The following is a 21940-nucleotide window of genomic DNA, read 5'->3' as shown; positions in this document are numbered from 1 at the left end:
GTCTCTCTTCCAGCGAATCGATCCGAGCGCGGCGCGCCGCCGTTTCAAATTCGCGATCAAAGCAGAAGTTTCGATTCGTTTCTAGGCGTGCCAGGGAAATCCTTCGATTCGAAACGAAGGAACGAGCTTGCTAGGCGAAGGCTAGCTCACTCTACCTCTATCGACCACGGTCGCCGTTTCTCATTGGCTCGCGCCCACCGCTTTCCGTACGAACGCGCTCTTCGAAATGTCCTGCTCGGTTGGAAGTTCGCGCAGCGCGATGAAAAACCTTGTGCTAATATTAACTCGGCGACCCGTTAACAATCGCCCGTTCCACACGACTCTACGAGCTGCAACTGTCTCCCGATGAGTACGGTCGTCGATGAGTGCGGTCAATTGAGCAGCCACGCGTCGGAAATCGGCGCGCCGCGTCCGTTAACCGAGATTATCGGCTTAGTCGGGACAGTTTGGACTTGAAATATCGCCATCGATATTAATACGTACGAGAAATCAGTTCTCGTACGTCATCGATCGGATAAACTAGCGACTTGTTTCGCCTCGATGTCGATACTAGGCGATGAACAAATCGATTCGAGAAAATCCCGATCGTAGCCAACGACACAATCGATCGATCGTATCGTATCGTGTTCTAACGAGGATGGTCTTTTGTCTCGTAGGCTGTTAATCAGGATAATTCGGATTGTTTAGCTTTTTCATTTATAGATTTATCCTCAAATAGATCATTGTATCGTGACAGAGAAATTTTAGTTAATAAAATTCAGTTAACCTCTTGCGTTGGAATGACATGCCACGCACGTTGAGAATTTTTTCGTCCCAAATTGCAACAGTTTCTCAGTTTTAAGTCTATTTAAATATAACCCAGGCAAAACGGATGATGAGTTTATTACTTCCCAATAATTTCTATCCAGTGATATATCATACACCGACGAGTTCGAAAGAAAAAGAAAGCGACGAATTATTGTATACGGTTCGGTCACTCGTTATGGTCCGCGAACCAGTTGCCAGCGCAATGGTTTAAAAGTTTCAACATTTTAAGACTTAGTCCCATAACTTTTATATTTACAACTGGTTGACTATGTTGCACTTTTCGTATCGGATAAAATGCACGTACGTGCAGACAAATTACAAATTTCTGTTTCTCGAATCTCAAAGAGCATCCCTGTTTTGGAATTGCCGATCATCTCGATTCGTTCTCCGATTCTCTACGCAATATTGCGGCAAGACGTTGCAGAAGGATTGCTCGTTCGAATAAAAAATTGCTGATGAATATTTCTGGCCAGCGCGTCAACCATTCACTCGCAGTATCGTGCGTTCGACGTACGTACGCACATACTTGGCGTCGTAAAATGCGAGTTTTATCGATACACGTTTCGGAGATGATAAAAATTTTCGTTACGTGAGATTCGACACCTCTCTCTCTCTCTCTCTCTCTCTCTCTTTTCGCGTGATTCTCGGTAGGAGCGAAATGATAAAAAATTTTCAGACCTTGTAATAACGTAGCAGGCCGCTAGGACCGATATCAGTGCAGCGATCGCCAGGATTAGCGCGGCGACGTGCAGCGGCTTCACACGATTCTCGGGGAATTGATCCGGCGATTCTCGACCTCCGGCAATCGGACCTGGATCCGGTTGAATCGATCCCATTGTGTCTCGGCTCGGCGACGTCCCATTGAAGGAACCTTCGCACATAACAGCAACACTTATCAGAGTGTCCATTTCTCGAACAAGCGGCGCGGCGCCTCGAATGTTTTGACGTTGGGCAAATCACAAGCTACGAAAAATCTCCCTTTGGTCAAACTGATATCTATCTGGCAGACTGGCGTAAATAAACTGGGTTAGATCGTGACTAAACTGGGGCTGAAAGTTACTGCAAATAACCAGCATCGTCGAATTGGCGCCGATCGGTCGAAGCTTATTTTTCTTCGAATTATTTTTCGTTAACTGGGCAACTTTGGCTCTTCTTCTTCTGTGAATCGTCTCGATCTCATTAGCTACGTTAATTGAAGACTAAAAGAATACGATTTTTCTTCTTTTTTTCATTTTAATTCAATTTTATAATTGGAGAGGAATGTTTTAAACTTTTTGACGAATGTTTCATTTCTTTTCATTCTGAAAAGGAGAAATGGAAGTTTAAGTTTCAGTGTAAAGTTGAACAAGTTCTTGCAATTTTTATCATTAGTATCCGATAATATTCAGGGGGGGGGGGCAGTTTAAACACGACATCTACAATCAATTTTCGCGCCAAATCTTGCCAACAAAATTCCAAAATTACGTTGCAATATCAATTCATCAAAAGCAACTTTCTACAATTGTTCAAACACTGCATACACATATTACGAGAGAAGCAAAGCACACTGTTTACCGGTGTAGTTTAGAACGTGTCCCTCAGGATCGGGCCTCTCGTTGTCGCCAATCCACGTGGACGCGTTTGCATGGCGATCGGCATTACAGTAGTCGTGGCTGTCGCAACACTTCAATCTGGGCCAGGGCATACGGATCCAGGCGGCCGACGATCGGTCCACGGTCGACCTCGTGACCCAGGACTTTGTCTCGCACAACAATGGCGTGGCACCCCTGAGCAACAGCAACGTAGAACGTATTCCGATAAAACGGGCTTCGCGGCTCGATAAAGTTCCCTGACCCCGGCCCGATGATAGTCGGGATTTAAATAACCATTTCGCGCGATTTACGCCGCGAGATTTCGACACGCCGCTCGCGCCGTACGTGTTTTATCGTCGCTCGTTAACGACATGATCCTCGTCGTGATCGATCATCCGCGAACACACCGCGACGAAGGAATTCGCTGGTAAAAACGGGTCAGTTACTGCTCGTTGTTTGCGAGCCGCGTTATCTTTCCATAAAAATTCGTTATTCTTTCACTTTTCCCTTGCCGCCTCGCGTTTATCTGGTAATTGATGCCACGCTGTGCGCTACTCGCCGATAACCGTTCGAAGATTTAATTGGTAGCAATAAAAACTGGTTAGCGATCGCGGCGCTTTCGAAATCCCGTCTTCGTCTCGCCGCGGATGGGAAGAAGAGCGGAATAGAGAGAAGAAGAATTTCGTGAAATCTTCCCGGCGTTCGATTATCTCGTCAAGGTTATCTGGCTTGTCATAGAGCCGCGGTGAATTTATAGCGGTACGTCAGTCGTAAGATTCAGCGAATGAAATCGTCTTCCAGTCGATCGGGCTTCGTACCGTTGGAATTTATTGTCGAATAAGAGGGAAAAGTTAGAGGTCGGGCTTGTTGCTTCTTCAACCGGAGGTTAAACCACTGTCGCAACGGTTAAAACTTGTCTAAAACGCAAATACCGCCCGCGATGTATAATGTTACTTTCACAAATAAGAAGACAGCGGAGCTGTCCGTTTATTTGGACGACGGGGTTTAGGTAACGTCCAATTAAATGAACTCCTCTCTCGATTGAATCCACTTGTCTCTGAGCGTGAGATATCGTTATGCGAACGGAGAATCATACACTGTGGAAAAAACGGACGAATTCTAATTTTGTTCGCCGACAAGTTCGTGTAAACGGAGCTCTACTGCAGTCAGTGGATTGCGGATGTTTGTGCAAATTTATGTATTTCTTAAGGGCTAAATTTTTCTTCACCGTTAAACTATTGGGTTGGCCAAAAAATAATTGCCTTTCTTTCTAATACATGTACATCTTGTAAAATGTGACTTTAGTTTAAACCGTAAATTCATTGTGTAATCTAATACCCGATTGTTCAAGCTCGTTTTAGAAAAAGAAAATGCACGACCTCGTTGGCAATTGTTCGTCTGGCGTCAATTTCAAAATGGAAAAAGAACATTTCTGAGAGTCATATTTTGCTTGTGAACCACTTCCGAAAACCTAGGCAACCTAACAAATAAAAAATTACTTAATACGTATGATGAAGAAGCCTTCAAATTACGACAGTGTCAGAATTGGTTTTGCTAAATTTCGCCATCGACGAGGATATCAAATCAGTCTTGAAATTCGTTTCTTTTTCGTCGAGAAAGAACGCGTAATCTGAAAGATGGCAAAAGGGAAATAAAATGGTCGACATATCAATAAAGTTTTTGTTTCTCGGGAAAAATTCGCCTTTCACTTGCACACACAGAAAGAAGAAACGCAGTTGCTTTTTGGCCAAATCTAACCCATAGAAATCCGCAGTCTACTGGTTCTCGAAATCTTTGCTCCAAACATCGTTCGACTTCAATATTGTGTTTCTCAGTTTAGATATATTTCTGTTGATAATTCAAATACAAACTTCGTGCACCCTCTCGTCGTAGCGTTCGCACGGAATTCTTGGTCCCCAGTCAAGATCAACTCAGTGTAACAGTAAAATTTCGTTCTGCATGTGTCCACGCCGGCTTCCTTGCAGGCCTTGCTCGTGCACACGCATCTCCTACCTGCGAATATCGACAAATATCTTGGCATTTGACGCGAACGAGTTGCCGTGACACGTACCCGCCCCATAAATCTGCTCGTCTCGTGTATTTCTGTCCCTTTTCCACGACTCATTACGGATACAACGGCGTTGATGGGCCGCACGATCGTATATATGTATGTATACATGTACGTGCACGTGCATGTACGAATATGTCATGCAATTGGCGTGGTGTTACGCGGCGTAAAGAGTCGATCGCGACGCGTAACACCACGTTCACGACGCGTCGGATCGAATCCGAGTGACTTACCTTCGATTCGCTGAACGCTGATCGACAGAAAGATCAGGAATAACAGGATAAAGCATACGCAGATTGGCGGCCCGATACCCGACCGGTTGATAAACATGCCTCGGCGGAATCGAGTCACTCCGCGAATCACGAAAGTCACGATAATGAAAATGATCGTTCGACGAGAGCCACTGGGACGCGGCGACGATTCATTGATAAGGGAGTCGACGGTGAAATGGGTGCACTCTCGGCTATCTGCGCGAGAGCCACTCGAGACGCATGCAGGAGACAGGGATATACATTGTCGTCTCGATAGGGTAGCCTCTACTAAATTCGGACGACGACGCGAGGATAAGGACACGCGGGCATTAAAAAAGAATTTCGATTTCCACTTATTAACGCGTGAAGTTAGTCGAAGGAAGTCGATAGAAAGAGCGGCGAGGTAGTCGACCACCCTTGATTCTCATTTCTTGTCGCTCGACGAGGATCATCGATTACGGCAATCGTCGTTGATAAAGAAAAAAAAAAAAAAGAGAATAAGGGATGATTATTCAAAGTTTCGCGTCTGCCAGTTGAAATATCTCGGAGTCACTCGGACGTTGAATGGGTTCCAAGGAGGCAAGCCGTGTCTCCCGAGGAAGTCACTCGTAAGCCAATCGAATCGAACGCAGAATCACGGCGCCGAGTCGCGACTGACAGCGAGACGACGCGAAAACACGTTGTGTTATCGGCGTAAAGGACTATTTGAAAATGTCCGAAGGAAGCCCGAAGAAGCAACTGTTACCCGCGTGGGCTCCTCTAATTTTAGTACCTCCCACTGGAATACGGAATCGTATCTTTCTTTCTCTCTCTCTTTCTCTCTTTCTCTTTCTTTCGCTTCACTCTGTTGTATATTTCCACCTCTCTTTGTCTCTCTTCCCGTTCCTTCCTCCTTCGCGAGGTCGTGCCACCTCACGAATTTCGTTTTTATATCTATTTTAATTCCGTCATCGATGCCGCTACTCCGCCCGTGCAGCTTTGTCGTCAAGACGACACAGAATCAGCTTCTTCGAAATTTCTTTCTCGCTGCCTTCTTTCCTTCGCGGCGCGAGAATTGAGTTTCGCGAAACACAGTCACGTCGTTCGCCTTGTCAAATACCTTTCAGATATCGTATCAACCAGTGTTTGCTCGTTTTTTCTTTCTTTTTTTTTTTTTTGGTAGAACACAAAGAATAAGAGAGTTTGCAAAATAGGAGTTTGTGCAACTAGCAACTGTAATGAGAAATGGAATTCTATCTATTGTCAGAATTACATATTTGCGGATGCGATCGTTCGATCTTAAACTTGGATCTTCAACCTCGGGATGAATGCATAAAAATCCGCGGTCCGGCGATCGAAATAAGAAAGGAGATCGAAATACAAACGTGATAATTAACGATTTCTTTGACGGTGTATCGCGTTTCTGCTAGCCCTCATCGCGTTTGAAATTTATTCGCACTTACACCGAATTTTGCTGGTCTTTTTCTCGGTCCTCGCGCTCGGTCCCGGCCTTTTTAAAGCCGATTTATTGGAACAGCATCGCAGATTCGTGTACGCGTTTACGCAGCCGCGAGACGTGTTTCACAAACGGTTTCCAGATGCTCGAATCACAATTGGAGTTCAATCGCTGTTGATCGCAATTTTTAACGACCGTAGTGATATTTAAAACTTATACACAGTCTTTCGTTGTAGTACAATGTATATACTTCATCGGACAATTTTTCGTCGTTTTGTTTGTACAGCTAAAGGAGTTCGGAGAATGTTCTCGCTTTGAAAGAATCCCAGCGACTCGAAAGATCACCTAAATTAGGCCGATTTATTGTCCTATTGATTTATACAAATAACGTGCAGACTTTCTTCGATGCAACGAAATTACGTCGCACGATCGATAGCGCGTGCCGATGCATTTTACTACATACATTGAAAATGTCGTGTCGTGTAACAAAGATTAGATTCATTTCGTAGGTTTTTCCTTATAAAATCACTCACTCTCCTATAATATCATTCCACCAGTGTCAACTCTTATTTATCTCGCTCCTGCTTTTCGTTCTGCATCTCCTGTATTAATCTATTTTTATCCCCGTATAAATTAAATGAAATTAAAATCATCGAAACCCGCAGCGCTGATACTCATCGCTACGGGAAACCTGTTCACGCCCAGTGAAAGGATAAGGACGTAGGAGAGAGGAAAACAGCGGAATAAAAATGCCCGCTTAACTCGACACAGTCGTCTTTATTTCCTCAAAAGCATCGAATACAAAACCAATGGATTATCATAGCCTCTCGACAACTCGGGCAAGTCGCACAAAAATCGCCGAACGCTCGTCGAAACGGTTCCACGATCGTGGATCGTCTCGATCGCAGTCATTGGCATCGAGTGGCGGCAGCAGACGGGAGTTTAATTCCTCGGTTGGTTTCCTGTCCATGCAACATTAAGCAGAGCCTCGCCGCTTGCACATTTCTTTATCGTCATCCGTCGAGTGACAGTAAAAGCTGGTCTGGGTTATCGGAATGACACTTCGTTACAGCCGAACGAGGTCGTCCCGGCAGCCTGCTCCCCCCGATTGCTCTGCTACTTCTTCTTATTGCGCGTACGAATCAAGTGACCGGCCGTAAAAAGATTTACAGAGAGAAACAGAGAGAGAGAAAGAGAGAGAGAGAGAGAGAGAGAGAGAGAGAGAGAGAGAGAGAGCACAAGGATTTCTTTCACGCGAATAATTTATTGAGATGTATCGCGAACCGTACGCGGATGATGGTTCGTGCAGACCTATTTCAACGAGGTGAGGAGCAGGCAATTTAAATTCCTCCCGTGTACACGCGGTGTCTCTCGTTGGAACTGGATCTCCTTCTTACGCTCGATCGTTTGTACTTTTCCTTCCTTCTTTTCTTCGTTTCTTTCCCTCTGATTTGCATAACCCGAGTCCGAGGCTTAGTCTCGAGAAAGAAATTTTCCTCAGCCTCTACGACGAACGTACCGGCCTAATTAAGTTTAATTAAATCAAACGAATTAGTCGTGAGAACTGGAGTCCCTCAGGTGTAAATCTTCGGCGTACGCCGGTTATTAATGGACGTCTTGTGGCAAGCGCAAGTTATAAACGCGTGGGTTCCGTGGAAGAAAATAGGTAAAAAATAGCACACGCTATATGAATACTACTTAAACGCAAAACACATTGAAACGGAATCATAGGATTTTTCACTGTCTCCTTATGATAATCAGACAGTAGTTTCCATTCTCATCCTACGCAGCTAATTACGATCACACTTGTGCAAAATGTCAAACGTGTAGCTGTTTTTCCTGCATCGGTGCATACCAATTGATCGCGAGCTATCGCGTTCGATATTTTTTTACTTTACATACGCCGGTACAAGTTATTATTACGCTTCGTTATTGAAAACTCTGCCGCACATTAACGTCCCAACGTGAGAATAGAAATGAACGTTCAACTCCCACATGGCCGCTTCGAATTGACGCGATCACAGCCAGTCATTACGCAGATGGAATATGGCAATGGAAACACTTTGCATCGAATCCTTTCATTTTCTGAAGGTGATTCGATGTGCGCGCGCGCGCATCTCACATCGATCATCGGTCCTATATAAAATTTATACACTCCTGTTTAACGCAAATGGATGTTGTAATTATCAATTGAAAGCATCTGCATATTAAGGAAACTGACGATAAGTCACTATGCCTCTTCAACTCGTGTTAACACGAAACTTTTACTTTCACGAAACGGAAGTGCAACGAAAGCGGACTTTTCATTTTCTAGCGTTTGAGAATAACTGTAGGAGAAGTTGACAAGCTTCGATTTGCAAAAGATTTGCGAGAGAACGTCTCTCGCGAGTGTGCACCTTGGCGAATAGCTTGGTAATCGTTTATCGAGAGAATTGTGACCTGAGGAGGTGGAGATCTCGGTTTTATCATTGCGAGACGCGCGTATGTTTCCGTGTTCGCCTGGCGGGACTCGATAAACGCCGAAGTTTTTCGCGATTCCTCTCTTCTGCGAAGATTACCCGCGATTAACCGCTATCGCGGGCATCGATCTCGAAGCGGCGGAGCGGCAGGAACGAGTCACGGGGAAAAGGAAGACGAGGAACTGGGGAGATAAAGAGAAAGATGTACAGGAAGGGGGAAAGGAGGAAGCAAGAGAGATTAAGGGAGATGCGCGAGAAGATAGAGAGTACACGTCGCCATCGAGTTGCATTCGCTTCGATTGTCCTTTTTAATTAGGCTCCGATCTCTCTCTCGGTACCCGGTCAGCTACGTCGAGCAGGTTCGAGCGTGTCTTCTTAATTGTTAATGGGAGTTACGCCCATTCGAGGTCTCGAGAACGAGTTTCGATCGGGCCGCGCCGTGTTCAGCCAAATGGACGCGGCCGGACCCTCGAGACGACAGAATTTCCAAATGCTCGACCGATGTTCAGAAGCGTTAAAACGATCCAACGAACCTGATCAATAGCGATCTGCGATTTGTACTCTGGATACATTATTTTTCCCAATCTCCGTGCTAAAAAAAAACGGACCACCGATTGTTTCCGATTTCCACGCGTTATTATGAAGCTCGGACGTGCCTGCAATTTTTCCGCTGTTCATCGTTTTTTTTTTTTCTTCTTCATCGCGTCGCGACCGTTTCTATTGGAAAAGCGACGGATCGCTTAATCGTAAAAGACTCGGTCGAAAGTTTTTATGCTAATAGGATGCGTCGCGTGTGGCAAGTCAAAGAACCGGAGGAGGAATTTAGATCGCGGTCTAAGTAGCTTCAGTGTCAAATTACCCATTACGTAGCCGGTACTCCTCGGCAGGATGGTTTCTCATTTGTTCAGAATGTTGCTGGCGATCGGAGAGTTTGAACCGCTACCAGTTATTATGCCCCAAGGGATCGTGAGTAAAAAGACGCGTTTATCGTGAATGTCCGCCGCGCGGCGTAATAACGCGGCCACGACGACGACCATCGTTCCGGCCGATCAAAGTTCTCGTTGCGACACGCCGTCTCTTAAGAGGTATTACCGTGCAAAATGCCACAGGATGATCCACCAGCTTCTTTCGCGCGGGCTTCCTCTCGCCGACGTAATCGTCCCGTTAAAAACGGAACGACTTCACGCAACGACAGGGGCTGCAATATAAATCAATGCATACGCGTGATTATTATCGCTGGAAATTGCACGAATTATTCCTCGATCGCGTCGCGGCCTGGACTTTAATCGAATCTCGCTGAGATTAAAGCGATTGTCCCCCCTTTGAACGACGTTGAGAAATATTTTTTCTTTTTTTTCTTTCTTTAACGCTGAAACTCGTTTCTCTACTCGAATCGTCTCGAGTCGCCTGGATCGTTCTTCTGTAACTTAGTAATTCTTCCGTACGAAACGTCGTCGTCGTTAGTTTATCGTACGTAATTATGCGGTGCAACGAGAGATATTTGTACGCGATTGCGTTTCGGCCGGGGCGTGAAAGTTCGATCGGTTCGACATACGGACGATCCGTGTTTTAACGACGAAACTCCGTCGTTGTGTACGTGCAGTTTCTACTTACTCAGGTGATTTACGGCTGGTTGAGAGGCAATCACGAACATCTTCCTGTGCGACGGAAAAAATTCCGACGTTGGGATTATGCTTATCGATATTTCATTCTGGTTGTTTCCCGGACGGGTGCCGCCGCGATCGTTTCGCTGATTGCCGTGCGCGCTGTGTCTTAATGGTACACCTTGAATATTATGTCTGCAATTACTGACTATGTAGCTGCTCACCTAATTTCGAAAAAAGAAAGAAAACAGAAGAAGAAAGGAATCGAAAAGTTCCTTGAAGTGATTGGTGATCGATTGAGGAGGAATCAAGCGAGCGCGGTAACGTCGATTCTAAGGCGATGGACGACGTTGATGACAGCTACCGAACAGGCAAACACAGATATATAGATTCCTCGGGCTTTGTTTTCGCTTGCATAAGAATTTTCTACGAATCTCGAGTGATGTGAACACGATGATGCGAGATCAGAGATCATCGGGGATCACTTACCGAAGATATGATAAAAACAGCGAGTAAAGCAACGCCTAGCCAAAAGTACCAGGCTTCCCAAACGTGTTGTGGAGGCCGTCTTTGTATCAGCAGACAACACTGCGAGTTGCAACAGCAGTAAAAGCAATATTTGTCCTGCGTGCACGCGTACGGCTTGATCGTTTCGCTCTCCTCCGTGCTGTTTCTCAGATCCGCGTTGCATTCGTAATAAAAGCGAGCCATGTCAGTTGAACATGATTTCTTCCTTTCGATCGTCGATATTCGATATTTCGAATTTATCGGAGGTCGTTCAATTTCATAAAAACAGTGACGAACGAACGGAACGTCGCACGGATCGATGAAAGTACATCGAGTCACGAGAGATCTAAAAAAAATCGCGATATTTTCAGAATACATAGCGCCGCTGACGCCGTTTAATTCACCACGCTCGACACCTGTTCCCCTTACTTACCCGATTAACGATACGCGAGAAACATGCGACTCCTCGCGCGTCCCAACGCTTTCTTTATTTTTCGCCTGGTTTCGCACCCGAAACGACGTGGAATACTTTCAACGCGGTGACATGCCCGAGGACAACTGTTTTGCCACTCATTTGTCCGCCCGGTGTTATTACTGACTGGACTGGACAGGCTAGCAATAATCGATAGTACAAGAGCTTGGCATGTCCTTATTCACACGCGACTTCTAATCGATAGATTAAATGACCGCGTTTGTAATCGTTGAAAAGTCAAGCGAAGAAATTTCCGAGCGACCTCTCGCGATTTTTCGATCATGCATGATTGGCCGTCCAAAGGCTTGGAAATTGAGAAAAAGGAATTTGAAATTTATTGCGACTTTGTGCTTATAAAATACAAATTTATACAGACATCAATATGAGCGAATATTTTCAACACAGTGAAGTTAAAGAACAAGGATAACGCCTGAAAAGTGAAGGGACGATAAATTTAATATTGAGTGGAGTCGTGAGGCGGCGGAGGTGGCGGAGGACCTCTTGGCGGGAAAGGCGGTCGAAATTGCGGAGGTGGAGGCGGCGGTGGTCCACCTTGAGACACAGGAGGAGGAGGTGGATGCCTCCAGGTTGGAGGAGGTCGCGGTGGTGGTGGTTGAAATTGTCCAAATTGTGGAGGTGGAGGTGCTCCGGTAGATGAGGGGGGTGGAGGAGGGGGAAATTGACCTTGAGGTGGCCCACTCACACCCCAATGAGGGGGTGGCGGCGCCATCATTCTGGGTGCCGTTTGCTGCGATTGAGACGTTGGAACAGGCATAGGTGGCAGCGGAGGTGGCATACCAGGTGGTAAAGGAGGATGCGTCGCCATTGACATTGGCGGCAACGGAGGTGGAGGAATGCTTGCTGGAGGAAAACCACTTGCTGGTGGAGGTGGAACAGGTGGTGGCGGTGGATGACCCATAGGAGGGCCTGGTGTTGACGGAGGTGGAGGAGGTGGTACAACCATCCCATGATGCATCACATGATGTTGAGGGTGATGAGTAGTTTGATGAGTCGCCGTATTCGAATTTGGAATCGGCGGTGGTGCTAGCGGAGGAGCATCGGCGAATAATTGATGAGGCCTATCTGCTTGACTCAGTGGATTTTGAGCAGCTAGCAATCGTTCAGCAGCGCTACCGTGTCTTTCTCCTTTCGCGTCACGTTTAAAGGCGTATGATACGGAAATTGGCCTGTTGCACAAATACTGACCATTCATTGCTTCTATACTTGCATCAGATGCATCGAACGATGCAAAGTTTATAAATGCAAAACCCTTGGAATTTCCCGTCTCAGGATCTCTCATTATCTGAAATGTCGACACTTGTTATATATTTTGAAAACTCTCGTTTTCAATTGTTGCTTTTTATCAGCATGTATTACCTTTGGTGTTTGAAGAATTACTCCAAATGCACTGAACGTGTCATACAACAGTTTCTCATCTACTTCTGGATCAAGATTTCCAATAAAGATATTAGCTCCAACATCTAGATTCTTCTGATGAGCACTTGCTTTGTTTACTCTTATTGGTTTTCCATATAATTTTATCATATTCATTATCTTAATAGCATAATCTGCGTCTTCTTCTCCCATAAATTCTACAAACCCATAGCCTTGATGCATTTGGGTCACCCTATCTTTAGGCATATGAACATTAACTGGAAAAATTTGAAAAAAAATTTGATTACTTTTTTGTAAAAGTACAAGATATAATAATGGAGAATAATACATACCCACTGGTCCTGATTGGACAAAAAGTTCCCACATGAGAGATTCTGTAACTTTATCATCCAAACCACCCACATATATTGTGGCATCTAAAAAATATAAAATATTTTGTTTAAAATATGAAAAACTGATATATATTCAAATGCAAACTTCTAGAATTATCAATTTATAAACAAAGTTTATGTACATATAACCTAGTATAATATGATATTTTCAGTTTTAATCACTTCAAATTAATAATTTAAACATATAAAATTAGTTATATAATGGCAATTAAAATTCTAATAAAAAAATAAAAGTCAAAGTATTGCAATATATATAAAAATTTACCTTGATTACGTTCCGCAATAGGACCGGCTGCCATGATTCTTGAATATAAACTTGTAATTGGCTACCCTGATATTGTCACTATATTATCATTCAATAGATGTATCACTAGATATGTTACAAATAATATTGTTTATTGTAATAAATTTGAATTGCTAAATATATAAATTCTTAACATAGAAAGAAAAAATGATAAAATTTATTTTAACATATAATAATACAAACGTAAAACAACATTAAATTTTATAATGACATTAAATAACACTTATCCTTAGGTTCACTTAAACGTATGTATTCTTGAGCTTTTAAGAAGTACTGGTCCCTTGTGCTTCTTGAGTAGCTAAAACAAATCCATCAATTATTTCTATATGTACACATTAGTACAAACGTTTGTACTGATTGTTTACCTTTGTAAGAATATTCTAAAGCAGTTGCTATGGTTCTCATATCCCCTTCAATACTACGTGCCCAATTCTCAGCATCGCCAATTTCTTTTAAAGCACTGGAAAAAGCTTCCACTAAATTCAGCCATGATTGTGTTTGTTTGGCAAAATTTGTTGCGCTATGTTGCAATTGTTTTGCTTCTGCATCAAGTTTCTTCTGATTGAGATATGCTTGCGCCACTCTATATGATGAAACATTTGTTTAACAGTTGCACTGTATTTGTTTCTTTTTAAGAGATATTTGAACTTACCCAACATTTAAATGATCAACTAAAGCTTGGGTTAAATTGTTTGCAGCTTGTACAGCTTCCTTTCTCTTTTGCTCTGTTAAATTAATGTTCAATGTAGTTGTTTGTAATTTTAATCAATTTATTAATCAAAAGAATGTTTCACCTTGTCTCTCCTTTCTTGCTGCTTGTTTACTTTGGTGTTCTTTTACAATGGCAGATAACATCTTTGTTATTAATAATTTGTATCAATAGATTACATTTATAATAAATACTTTAAATATCTATAAATAATACTGGATTTATTTCTTTTGAAATTAATGTACTTTATTTGTAAGAAATTTATTCACGATTAATGATTTTATATTAATATATTTACTGATTTTTAAAAAGATTTTAATTTAACAACTTGAATAGTAAAGTTGGTGTTTAAAGTATTACACTGCTGATATATAATGGTATTTAAATAATGTCTCAATAATTTACATTCAGTGGAAATGTTGATCAGTAAATAATAGTTTTATGTTGGAACAATATTTTCTAATAATAAACAACGTATCATCTGTCACTCAAGGATTGGTCAAAATTGTACAAAGGCACGAATTAGCATTCTTCGGCAGAGAGTAGTATTTTCCCCTAGATGGCAGTATGTTCGAACTTTAGTTCTAGTTTATGGAATGGCGACTAGTTGACTTGGCGACTGCTTGGTGTGAAGTCTACCTGTTGATAATAGAAATTCGCTTAAACGAAATTGCTGAATTATCAGAGTTACAACGGTGCGGACTGTTTCCAGAAAATTTCTCGTTCAATTCAATATTCTATTCTAATGAGGTGACGAACATTTTCATACAAAACAAATGTAACCAAACAATGTGCCAGAACCTCAAGAGAATAAAGATTAGGAAATAACTATTGTCATTATTTGTGCATCTGACATAAATTCCTGGATAATGGTTTATTTCGTCGCAAGTAGTTTATAAACTATCTGATAGTTATAGATTTGTCAGAGTTTTCATTCACGTGTAGCAAAATAAATAAAAGTGTAATGTAATTGCTGCATAATTAGCTCTCTCCATTTTTCTTTGTTAAAGTGGGTATTAAAAATTTCATGTGAGAGAATGGCAATTCGCATTACATTAGAATGTGGGCACTCGTCAGTTGTACGTATGCGTACTACTCCTCAGGGTTATACTCATGATTGGGAAGTATTTGTACGAGGTATTGACAATGCTGAAATCCACCACTATGTTGAGAAAGGTAAATTTATTTCTGTGGAAATGTCATACGTTCCTAAAATATATTGGAAACACTTTCTAACATACTTTAGTTTATATTTCAGTGGTTTTTCAATTGCATCAAACATTCTCTAGACCAAGGAGGATCTTGAAAGATCCACCATTTGTGATAAAAGAATCAGGTTATGCTGGTTTTGAGATTCCAATTCACATTTATTTAAAAAATAAGGATGAAGGTAGCAAAAAGATAGAAATTTTATATGATCTTAACTTACAATCTAGTGGTCCAGCAATTACAAATGTAATAAGGCATACTGAAATAATTAACAACCCTTCAGATGAATTTAGGAGGAAATTATTGAAGGGTGGTGGTGTAAGTATATTTAAGTCTATTTCTACTTAAAATGCTGGATAAATTATATGGTTTTTAAATTGCTGGATAAATTATAATGGATGTTATATGATTAGGTTCTCGTGTCCAGTTCAGAAAATTTGATTGAAAAGAGTGAGCCCAAGGCCTTAACGATGGTTGGTAAACCAAAGATGAGTGGTAATGAATCAAGAAAGCACAAAAATATAGAGTTGAAAACGTCGAATTCCTTTGCTGAGTTATTTGGAACACCGCTAAAACCTACGAAAGTTTCTCAAGACACTAGAAAGAGTACAGTTCAGGAAAAATCGTCTGTTTCTAAATCGTTATTTACCTCAGAGAAGTCCGATAAAGGGGACAAAACAAAACTTAAGGATAATCCCCATAAGGATATTAAAAAGGAGAAAATAGATGACAAAAAGGATAAAAAAATCAAAGATCAGCCTCAGGATAAAAATCGAATTAAAGAGAAACCGAAGAGGCCTTCTAGTCCTGCAAACAGGAGTCATTCCACTCCCTCTAATAAAAAGCCCTCATCTCCAACTGTTCTAATAAAAAGACGTAGTCCTTTGCTTCCTCCTGTAAAGAGACCTGCTTCTCCAAAATCAAAAGAAAAGGAATCGAAGAAGATAGTCGTCGAAAAGGAAAAGGATAAGAATAAAGAAAAAGACAAAGAAAAAGTAAAAGATAACTCTAAAATCATCGATTCTAAGAACGACAAGAGAAAGGATAAGAAAGGATATAAAGATGATCGGGATAAAGATCGAAAAGAAAAATATAAAGAGGGAGAACGATCTGGTTCGAAGGAAGCTGTAAAACTACCCGAAAAGAAAAATAATAAATCAGAAAAGTCGGAGAAATCAGAGAAAGAGAAAAGTCAGGAATACAAATCGGCGAAAGACGGACGTAAGTCGCCGAAACTTTCGAAAGAGAGTGAGAAATCAAAGGATGACAAACTGGGTAAGATGGAAAAGTCGGAAAAGACTGACAAGTCTGAGAAAACGAAGGACAGTAAAAGCGAGAAAGACAGACAAAAACACAAGCATAAAAAAAAGGATAGGAAGGATAAGCGGGATTCCAGCAAAGATAGAGACAAGAAAGAGAGACGCGACAGAGTCAAATCTTCAACAGAGAAGCAAAATAATGTGCCTAATGTTTCAGTAGCTAATCCTCTTTCGACACTGTTGGCGGAAATGCCGGAAAGGGATAGTAGTGATTCAGCGCCATCCATAGATGACGATTCCTTCTCTGATACAAAATTAGTGCCTATCGTTAAGAAAGATGTAGAGAATTTAACGGCATCCACATCGCCGAGAGAAATGGCGAAGCCAGTTTCACCCGCGACATCTATGGATATTAAGAAGGAAAAGATAGACCGGAACAAAAGAGAGAAACCAAAAGGAAAGGGGGACGAGAAAGAAATCCGAAAGAGAAAACGACGAAGTGATAGCAAAGGCGATGATGAGCCTGTGGCTAAAAAGGACAGAGGTCATTCGTCGTCATCTCCCTTAGAACCAGTTTCTTCGAGTCAGTCACCGGTGGTGGTGGACCAAGAAACAGTTCATAAGGACAAAGAAGATCGTGCTGAACAAGCCGTCGTAAAACGTAACGAGTCAGAAGCAGAACAAGTGGCACCTGATTCGACGAATAGTACTTTGGCTGAGTCAGATATGGTAGAACCCCCAGTGTTTTCAGAAGATTACGTTTCACAATTGAAAGATCTACAACAGAAGATAATGACTTTACAAGATAATCAGGAATTGCAGAGAGTTGTTCAGGTAATCGCAGAAACCGGTCAATACGAGATCACAAAAAAGACATTTGACTTCGATTTGTGTGCTCTAGATCGTAGAACGGTACAGCGACTCCAACAGTTCTTTGCATCGTGACCGTCTGTAGCTTAAATCATGACATTCTTTCTTTATTATGTGTTATTACATATGTATTAGGTCATTATTTTACCTTCTAAGAAAGATTTTTTCATATTAATATATACAAATGTAAAAGCAACATAATATAGAAGACCCCCGGAGAATTTTATAGATATATTAATCTTTTCCATAAAAAGGAGAGGGGCCAGCTTTTATCAGAATGGTAGAACTCAAATTTTATATATTTTCATCTTCAGTTACCGAGTGTATATTTTCGATTGCATTATACACAAAGACGTGCATAAATTACATATGGAAAATACAAAAATTCTCTAACGAATTCGAATCATGATATATGATATGGCTTGCAACTTGATTCTTTGTCATTATCATTCACGAGATCAGCTTATTTTCTTACACTTTTACATATTTCCAACACTTGTTATTTTTACATTGTTTTATATGTAGGTAATGTATGATATGTATAGCACAGTTTGGCAATTGTATATTGTATTGTCGTGTCGTATTGTGACATTTACTATTTCTGTGGGGAATTCTGAAATATGGTATCGTCTACAGTGCATTTATTCGCGTTATGTAGACACGATATATACTCATATATGTATATATGTTACATAAATTCATTAAAAATATATACTTAATTTCTATGGAAAATTAAAAAAAATTATGTTCATGGTTTATTGGGATCGTTTGAAGATTTTGTGCATCACATTGTAATATAGATATATTCTTGATATTTCGCATGGCATAGTTCATCTGTTTGAATCGGAAACTATCTATTGTATTTTGTTAATATTTTCATACGCGATAATCTAAGAACTATAGAAAGGAATGATTTGATAATTTATATTTTACATTAATGATTGTTGACCTATTTCTTTATTATTATCATGAGCATTATTATTATTTTTTAATGTATAATTATCATTATTGATATTATTATTGTGTGAAATATACAGATTTGTTTCGACAAGTCTTCATAGTCTCGGAAATATTTGGCACGCAGTGATAGTGCATTCGATGCAATCTTTTTCTTTTTTATTCGCTCGTTCGAAGTATTTTGTAGAGTATTATTAAATTGGGCTAGATATACATAAAAATAACATCGAAATGAATCACGTTGAAAGGAAACGAATTCATATTGATTGTTAACTTAGCTACCAGACCTTTTTTTTCACAGGGCGTCAATGTTTTATCCATGTGTTTGTCTCACGATGCATTGCAGTTGTATTTAATTCGAATGGAAATCGATATTTCGTTTCACGAAGAGAGTATGTATGTACCTGTCTCACATCTTTTCATATTACTTAAGACTTCTACCGTGCAAATTATATAAATACGTATATGTATATCTGGTTCGTATTGTGTGAATGTGTCATCAAGGCATCAAGGGAACTTTCTTTATTATACTCTTGTTCGTTTCGCCATTGTAAAATGTCATCCCACACACACACACGCGCGCGCGCGCGCTCGCTCGCTCGCTCGCTCGCTCGCGCGCACACACACACACACACACAGAGCCGTCATGATATTGCGTGCAATCGATACACCAAATAGTCTAATGTTTTTTGATAACGTTAATTATAGATGATCAAAATTGTATATTAGATATAAATACCATGGTAGGTTTTATAGTTTTTGCAGTACATTATTTATTGTATCAGAGGAAGAAATGTCTTGAATGTCGATTAAACGAGAAACTAGGAATCTCAATGCATGATAATTTGACATACGCCATACGCATGCATATTTGAAACATGAATTTCCGTGCTCGTTTTTCCGACATTCGGGCGAATTGCGTTGCCAAAACTTCAGTAACATTAAGTTTTTAATGCTACAAAAGAGAGAATCGCGACGAATAAGACTCAAGATCAATTTTTTCCCCCTATTGGTTTTAACTTGTAATTTTTAAATACGCTTTTTATACTTCTGAAAGTATACCATTATTTGTTCGAATTGTACTCGCCGAATGGTATGCTACGAATGAAAGAAATTCTTTTTGCAGCAAGGACGTCTTTTAGAAATTGCAAGATAGTACCCTGTTAAATTAGCTTACATGGTTGTTATATTGCATAATTTTAATCGATTATTTCCATAAATTTTTATAAAAGCATTCTGTTGATCGAATTTTACGAGTTTAAACATCATTTTTCGTGGAAGATATATTATTTTAATCCGGTGATATTTTTCAAAAAGAACATTCGAGTGGCCTACTCTAAAAGTGAACATCTCATGATACTTTATATTTTATACAACTTTTCTGCGCCTTGTGCTCCCATATTTTTTGGTTTTTGTTATTCATGTTATACACAGGCGAGATTATATATCTTTGTTGCATGCTTGAGTTTTATCTGAAGTGTTACGATTTTCGTCACTGATATTGTACGTGTCTAATAAGACGCCGCGTATATTTAAAATGAAGTGGCCCCGATATATTCGCGGGCTATTGAGATAGACTAATGTTGTATATAAAGATTATGCACAAATACACAAAATGGCATCTCTCTAAGTACGTAATTGTTAGACGGCGGATTTTCATGCAAATACACATTTCTGTGAAAATAGCCTCAGAAATATACATAATATAGAAAGAGATCCGTTTTATATATGAAATATTTTATCAAGAATTGTATTTTGAACATTTCGTATATATTTTCGTGTAACACGTGCATTCTGTGCATTTTCGTGTATCTAAATTTTCCACAAATGCGTAAAAATCCGTAATCTACTAATTACGAATTATCAATTGTAAATACTAGATAAGCGAACTCGTACATAATTAATCGTGACTTTCGAGAATATAGTACAAGACAGCACTTCTGAATTGATATGCCATTCGGTGTACATTTATACATTCAATGTACATTTAATAAGTACCTTGATGACTAATAAACATCTCATGTAACTGTGCCTCTATCAAAAGACTAGTTACTATACTTTCCAAAAGTAACACCGAAAAATGACGCTCATCCATTTCCACTTCCTTTCTCCATTTCGACGTACGTGTCTGATACGATGTACGTTGAATCCGTTTATACTCACCTTTTCTTTTATACTCCACTAGAAAATGGCGATGATGATTACCTTTAACAGAACTTTCCACATGGAAATGCAGTGGAGAAATAGAGAAATACTGCTAAAGGGTTTTCCAGGTGGAAATCTATCAAAAGTCCTTGTAATTAGTAACGAGATACCACATTACAGCAGTTTATTGGGTCTTGTGTAATATTTCGTACAACAGTGTAACAGAGTGAAATTCCTTACGGATCTCCATACATTGACCATCTTCGCCGCAGTGATCGTCGTACGACTAGACAAACGATATCATCCGATTCCCAACGATCGTTTCTTCAGCTCGTGCGTTTTTGTATTTTTTTTTTTGTATTCTTTTTTTTATTTTATTTTTTTTTTTGCGCTGATCGTGCAACGGTTGGTCGTGTCCTGGAGTCCCTTTTACGCGTAACATTGCAACTCCATCCCCACGCATGACATCGCAATTATAATAGGAAGCACAAGAGGACGAAATAACTTAGTATCCTGCCAGTTCGGCGAACGTGGAGTCCATCTCGTCGGCGAGCGATTTGTATCTGTCCTTGTTGATGCCCAACTCGTCTGGAAAAGAGGAAAAGGTTGAATCTCCGAGATAATCCTTCCCCCTTTTCATGATATTTTATCACGACTCTTTTTTTTTTTACATCTAATCAATAATAATCCTACGTATTCTCTACTCGACTGTTGTGCATTTGTCCGGTAAACGGTTTGCATTTCGTACAGAAATAACTAAAAATGTAACGCTCGGTTCAACGAGCTTTCTTCGTTTACCGGTCAAGCACTGGATCGATACACTACTTATTTTAATGAACCTAAATCACAGTTTGGAACTAATGTGAACATAGAGATTGTTTGTTCGCTATTGGAGGGATGTTAAACCCTACGTAAAAAAAAAGAAAAGAGATTATATCAAGTGGATATGTTTCGATGCAACGACATTCGTCCTAGAGAAAAAGAAAAAGAAAAAAGAAAAAAAGAAGAAAAAGCTGAAAAAAGGCACACTTAACAGCTTGGTCAAAATATAGAGATTGATCGTGCAACGTACGGTGTTCCGCGTCAGTGTGTTCGGTTTCGATTCAAAATTTTGTACACAAAATGCATCGTGTGAAAGCAAACGCGGTTAAAGAAAAGCGTCTAAAACAAGTTCATCACTTTACTTCGAAGCATGCAAGAATCGTGAGGTGTAGTATACCTTTGCACGAGTGTAAGGCAAACAGTTTTGCGAGGGGGTTGGCAAATGTACCTGACGTACGACGGCCCACATAAACGTGCGAAGCTTTTATTGTTTTATTTTATTCTTGTTAAGCGCCTTGTAATGCTCACGTGTTCTTGTACGCGTATATATTAATAGACAATGCTCAACGTAACAACGACAAGTACTAATTAATCTGTTCTTACAACAAAAACTAAGCGAAGCGCTCCCAAATCGGACGGTCGGAATAAACGACAAGTAAATTGAACAAAAAAAAAAAAAAAAAGAAAGAAAGAAAAAAAAAGGT

At 40.5% G+C, this 21940-nt stretch overlaps 5 protein-coding genes across 7 annotated transcripts in view; 1 reads left to right on the top strand and 4 right to left on the bottom strand.

Moving 5' to 3' along the window:
* Nucleotides 1-628: 628 nt before the first annotated feature.
* Nucleotides 629-11339, bottom strand: LOC122537173. Its single transcript, XM_043670157.1, has 6 exons — nucleotides 10685-11339; nucleotides 10206-10419; nucleotides 4250-4391; nucleotides 2362-2573; nucleotides 1445-1678; nucleotides 629-657 (listed from the first exon to the last, which is right to left on the bottom strand). The coding sequence occupies exons 1-6, from the start codon at nucleotides 11078-11080 to the stop codon at nucleotides 629-631; spliced, it is 1227 nt and encodes a 408-aa protein (XP_043526092.1). The 5' UTR covers nucleotides 11081-11339.
* A 154-nt stretch (nucleotides 11340-11493) lies between these two features.
* LOC122537161 (splicing factor 3B subunit 4) lies at nucleotides 11494-13335 on the bottom strand. The gene is made up of 4 exons (XM_043670144.1): nucleotides 13227-13335; nucleotides 12902-12985; nucleotides 12552-12826; nucleotides 11494-12477 (listed from the first exon to the last, which is right to left on the bottom strand). The coding sequence occupies exons 1-4, from the start codon at nucleotides 13258-13260 to the stop codon at nucleotides 11629-11631; spliced, it is 1242 nt and encodes a 413-aa protein (XP_043526079.1). The 5' UTR covers nucleotides 13261-13335; the 3' UTR covers nucleotides 11494-11628.
* A 67-nt stretch (nucleotides 13336-13402) lies between these two features.
* On the bottom strand, nucleotides 13403-14480 carry LOC122537164 (biogenesis of lysosome-related organelles complex 1 subunit 1). 2 transcript variants are annotated; one of them, XM_043670149.1, is made up of 5 exons: nucleotides 14302-14480; nucleotides 14060-14177; nucleotides 13918-13990; nucleotides 13631-13848; nucleotides 13403-13563 (listed from the first exon to the last, which is right to left on the bottom strand). In XM_043670149.1, exons 2-5 carry the CDS (start codon nucleotides 14118-14120, stop codon nucleotides 13529-13531), a joined length of 387 nt encoding a protein of 128 aa, XP_043526084.1. In that variant the 5' UTR covers nucleotides 14121-14177; nucleotides 14302-14480; the 3' UTR covers nucleotides 13403-13528. The 2 variants fall into 2 exon arrangements, with proteins under 2 accessions (XP_043526084.1, XP_043526082.1); XM_043670147.1 differs by having other exon boundaries at nucleotides 14060-14480.
* A 92-nt stretch (nucleotides 14481-14572) lies between these two features.
* LOC122537160 (protein AF-9) lies at nucleotides 14573-20907 on the top strand. Its single transcript, XM_043670143.1, has 3 exons — nucleotides 14573-15150; nucleotides 15233-15501; nucleotides 15597-20907. The coding sequence occupies exons 1-3, from the start codon at nucleotides 15012-15014 to the stop codon at nucleotides 17385-17387; spliced, it is 2199 nt and encodes a 732-aa protein (XP_043526078.1). The 5' UTR covers nucleotides 14573-15011; the 3' UTR covers nucleotides 17388-20907.
* LOC122537163 (tropomyosin-1) overlaps nucleotides 20567-21940 on the bottom strand; it is an 8139-nt gene continuing 6765 nt past the window's right edge. For both annotated transcript variants that reach the window (XM_043670145.1, XM_043670146.1), the window contains exon 7: nucleotides 20567-21002. In XM_043670145.1, coding sequence (XP_043526080.1) covers nucleotides 20920-21002 — 83 coding nt within the window. In that variant the 3' untranslated portion in view covers nucleotides 20567-20919. The remainder of the gene's footprint in view (nucleotides 21003-21940) is intronic.

Source organism: Frieseomelitta varia, unplaced genomic scaffold (assembly GCF_011392965.1).
Source record: "Frieseomelitta varia isolate USP_RPSP 00005682 unplaced genomic scaffold, Fvar_1.2 scaffold_89, whole genome shotgun sequence".
NCBI lineage: Eukaryota > Metazoa > Arthropoda > Insecta > Hymenoptera > Apidae > Frieseomelitta > Frieseomelitta varia.
Note: the sequence above shows the minus strand (reverse complement) of the source record. Positions and strands in the feature narration are given on the sequence as shown.

Coding starts and splice junctions, on each gene's coding strand:
- LOC122537173 (XM_043670157.1), bottom strand. CDS start 11,080: ATGTATTCTGAAAATATCGCGATTTTTTTTAGATCTCTCGTGACTCGA. Junction 10,420..10,684: donor CTGTTTTTATCATATCTTCG/GTAAGTGATCCC, acceptor TTTCGAAATTAG/GTGAGCAGCTACATAGTCAG. Junction 2,574..4,249: donor ACGACGAGAGGGTGCACGAA/GTTTGTATTTGA, acceptor GCTGTTGCTCAG/GGGTGCCACGCCATTGTTGT.
- LOC122537161 (XM_043670144.1), bottom strand. CDS start 13,260: ATGGCAGCCGGTCCTATTGCGGAACGTAATCAAG. Junction 12,827..12,901: donor TGTCCAATCAGGACCAGTGG/GTATGTATTATT, acceptor AAATTTTTCCAG/TTAATGTTCATATGCCTAAA. Junction 12,478..12,551: donor TAATTCTTCAAACACCAAAG/GTAATACATGCT, acceptor TCGACATTTCAG/ATAATGAGAGATCCTGAGAC.
- LOC122537164 (XM_043670147.1), bottom strand. CDS start 14,120: ATGTTATCTGCCATTGTAAAAGAACACCAAAGTAAACAAGCAGCAAGA. Junction 13,991..14,059: donor AGCAAGAAAGGAGAGACAAG/GTGAAACATTCT, acceptor TTAATTTAACAG/AGCAAAAGAGAAAGGAAGCT. Junction 13,564..13,630: donor TTTAGAATATTCTTACAAAG/GTAAACAATCAG, acceptor GATTTGTTTTAG/CTACTCAAGAAGCACAAGGG.
- LOC122537160 (XM_043670143.1), top strand. CDS start 15,012: ATGGCAATTCGCATTACATTAGAATGTGGGCACTCGTCAGTTGTACGT. Junction 15,151..15,232: donor CCACCACTATGTTGAGAAAG/GTAAATTTATTT, acceptor TTTATATTTCAG/TGGTTTTTCAATTGCATCAA. Junction 15,502..15,596: donor AATTATTGAAGGGTGGTGGT/GTAAGTATATTT, acceptor TTATATGATTAG/GTTCTCGTGTCCAGTTCAGA.